The sequence below is a fragment of the Phaethon lepturus genome, unplaced genomic scaffold, assembly GCF_000687285.1.
Source record: "Phaethon lepturus isolate BGI_N335 unplaced genomic scaffold, ASM68728v1 scaffold45494, whole genome shotgun sequence".
Taxonomy (NCBI): Eukaryota; Metazoa; Chordata; class Aves; order Phaethontiformes; family Phaethontidae; genus Phaethon; species Phaethon lepturus.
The window spans coordinates 23756-27476 of record NW_010534871.1 but is presented as its reverse complement, the minus strand read 5'-3'; the positions used below and the strand labels follow the sequence as shown (position 1 = coordinate 27476).

At 46.1% G+C, this 3721-nt stretch overlaps 1 protein-coding gene across 1 annotated transcript in view; it reads left to right on the top strand.

The window, feature by feature from the left end:
* Positions 1–3721, top strand: part of ANTXR2 (anthrax toxin receptor 2) — a 72136-nt gene that overhangs the window by 56481 nt on the left and 11934 nt on the right. Inside the window, exon 11 of the mRNA XM_010285635.1 lies at positions 1757–1852. Within this exon, the coding sequence (XP_010283937.1) occupies positions 1757–1852 (96 nt within the window). The remainder of the gene's footprint in view (positions 1–1756; positions 1853–3721) is intronic.

Genomic DNA, 3721 nt, shown 5'->3' with positions numbered 1-3721 from the left:
GTCTCCCCAGAGCGGTGACGAGCGTCCCAACCCCCCCCCTCGCCCTGCTGGCCACGCGGCTTTTCACAGAATCACAGGATAGTTTGGGTTTCAAGTGACCTTTCAAGGCCATCTAGTCCAGCCCCCTGCAATCAGCACGGACATTGTCACCTAGATCTGGGTGCTCAGAGCCCTGTCCCACCTGACCTTGAATGACCTTTAGATGCAGCCCAGGATGCAGTACATGTGTGCATTGACAGGGAAAACTGTTGTACTTCTGATCATCCTCTTTTTTTTTTTTTTGCCTTTCATACATGTTGCAGCAAAGACAGCTCCATACCAGGAGAACTGCTGTTTCCATAGTAGCAGATGGGCAACTGCAAGAAATGGGTCACTGCTAGAATTGTTCCACTAATTCTGATAGCTGAGCAGCTGATGGCTAGTTGGTATAGGAGCGTTCCCAGTTCCAGCCTCTCACTGCTGCAGTGAAAGCAAACAAAAAATACTTTGCATGTAGGCACCAAGGCATGCATCTTACCACCTGCTTCTCTTAAATGCGTATGCCTCGCTGCACCTACGTGCACTTGGAATAAAGCCCTGTTTCACCTTCCATTTGCAATCTCCAGTACAACTTTTCTCACTTCGACAGGATTACTCACGCTGTACTGCAGCCTTAGTGATTCCCTGGGTGTCCTCCGTTTCCTTTTTCCCCAGCTGAATAACTTCTATTTTCCTAAGGTCACTGTTGCATTTTTCTCAGTGTTGTCCTAAGCCAGCACAGAACACCAAGCATGAATAAAGAATAAAAGCACCTGCAGGATGAGGGTTTGAGGCGGCTGCTCATTTCTTCATTAAATGCAGTACTGCTGGACGCTGTATCACTGGCTCAGAATTTCCCAGGATGGCAGCTTCGGGTTCAAACGGCACTACCGCAGGGGTTTAGCGTGCAGGGTGTCTGTGCGGCATGAATGCCCCAGATGTGCGGGCGATAAGCATAAAAGCCTTATAGATGCATTGTTAGAGATTCTTTAAAATTCCACCCACCCACCAATCCATACAGACCTGTGAGCTCATGGGAGGAGAAGGGCACTTCTCATCCACACACTTGGAAGGAGACTTTCCCTGTTTGTGTGTAACAGCTCCTTTCTTAGCAGTCCCTCTGCGCTTTCTTTGCTTCATGTTGGAAGTTTGACATCAAAATGAATCCACTGACTTCAGCAGAAATAACCCTGGCTTGCACTGGGGCAGGTTGGGCCTGTCATCCATGACTGAAGGACTTAATTTGAACTTACGTTTACGGCTAGGCAGAAAAAAAGTAGTTTTCAAAGTTTTGTCCTTTTCAATTTCATGTCCTTCAGCATGCCATGTTGAGTCCCTTGGAATACCTGAGACTCACAGGCCCCAGAACATGTAGGGAACGAGAAACACGAGTAGCACCTTGCCACCTCCTCCCGCTTTCCCGTGTTGAGACATCGTTCCCTGCGATACGCAGCTCCTGGTGAAGCATCCTAGCTTCTACCTTCTAGATGACTCGTGGAACTGAGGAGACTTACAGCGGAGGGTGTTGCTGAACTTCTGCCAAATACAAATTTGGCTAAGACCCCCTTCTTGATGCTTTGTGAGGACTTTCTCCATTGGCAAGAGCAGGATCTGACGAGTGGAACAGTTTGTTTGGGATTTCTATCAGTCAGTAGGAAGCTGTTTTGGGGTGAGTGGGAAAACTAGGCAGCAGTTATTTGCAACATTCACTGACACTGTCGTTCTGCTTTCTTCGCAGTCTAGTGGAGTAGCAGCGCTTATTGCTGTTCTCGTGCTGTTACTGCTAGTGGCACTCGGTCTGCTCTGGTGGTTCTGGCCCCTCTGCTGCAAAGTGGTGAGTAAAGACTACTAGAAGTTGTCACTGGGTGTGTGACTCATGGTGTAACTTGTACCATGTTGGGAAACACAGATACCGTAGGAAATAGGTTAAGTAACAGGGGATCTACCTGTGACATAAGCCGTGTGTTGAGGGAGTTTTCTTTCATTAGTCATACACAATACATGGAAGAAGAGACTAGCTTCCACACCGTGGACTGCGCTCTTAGCGCTTCTGGATTTCCGAGACCTGCACACACGTGAACACAGCATCAGCACGCCGGTGTGCTGCTCACTGGCTTTCTAATGAGTGAGCACATGTGCTGCATTTCTGTGAAATCTTTGTCAAAGGCATCTTCTCTGTTATTTGAAAGTTGTTGGCCATAATGGTATGCAGATGTTATCCTGGAATCAAGGACCATTTTAAAACTCCTGTTGTTAAAATCGGTATTTGTAGTCCATTATTGGCTCTCCAGTTGGAAATCCCTTATTATCTTATTAATCCTTTGCGCACGCTGCATCTCTCTTCATGCAACCGCGCTCTTTTTCCTTCCAGCAGCAGTCAGCAATGCTGTTTCACTACCTCTCCTTCCACCTCGTTGTGTGTTGACGTTTTTTAACTGGTGAAGTTTATTATTTATCCAGTTCAACGACAGCGCCGAGGACTCGGAAGTGGAGATTGCTTCCAGGCTGTTACTACATTCTTTGTCTTGTCTCGGGCTTGTGGAACCTGCGGCAGCAGAGGAACCGGCTTTTTTTGCCTGACCATGCCGAAGCCCATGTAATCAAAAGCTTTGGTGCAGTCTCTCAGGCCTTCAGGCTATCCTAGGGTAAGAAGTCCTCAGCCCCTGTCTGCGTCCTCATGGTCTGGGGGTTCTTAGGCAAGAACTACGAGCTTTTCTCTAATAAAAATACTCTCTCCGTCTTGTTCTGCACAGTACAGTCCCATCAGAGGGAGGCACAACCTAGGGAGGTTGTCCGTTAGTCGTTTTGCTTCACCTTAATTTCATAACGTGAACCTTCCTGTGGAAAAGTAAAATTGGAAATCAGTAAGAAGAAAGCTTCCTATTTTCTTATTTTAAAGTAAGTGGCTAACCTTGACATATAGACCATCCCCACACTTCTTAGTTTCTACGCTGTCTGCCGGCAGAAAGCAGCTTCCAGCTAGGCGTTTCATGTAGAGACGGAGAACATGAAGGAAACAATATCGCAGCAGGCTTGTGATGGTAAAAAGCGAACATTTTGTGTTTCAAAGTCTAGTTATTTCAAAAATACGTTTGTAAAATACAATTTAAATCCTTAAGTGAAGCCAGGTAGCTTTTTCTTCAGCATCTCCTGTCAGCTACTTACAGATAGTGGAGTGAGTTATTTCACAGCTCGTTCATAGTTGCTGGGAGGGATCACCATCTCCCTTCTCAAGAGCTGCTCTTCTGAAAGCAGCTGCTTTTCTATTGTCCTTTTCTTGACGTCTCAAGTTTTTCTTTCTTCTTTGCAAGACAAACACACTTCCTCTTGAGTTGACTGATACCAGGAAACCTAATGTTCCTTTTGTTTGTCAGAGCTCTCGGAACGAGTTACCTCACTTAAACACTGTTTTTTGTCACTAGCTAAATATGACCGTAAGAACATAATCCGTGCATCTCTAATTTATGTTAGCCCAGAATCAGCCTTTTACGCTTGGAACTGCCATCGATCGCGTCATGCTTAGGTGCGCGTGCAGTTTTAATCGTTTGCCAAGTGGATGGGATTTTTTTTCAGTGTCAAGTTTACACACGTACAACCTACTGAAAAAAAATGAGAATACTCTTCACATCGGTCAGGGTTCAGAAGTCAATGCTCGTCAGCGGTCGCTTCGCATGGCATGGTAAAACTTCACATACTGTGCATC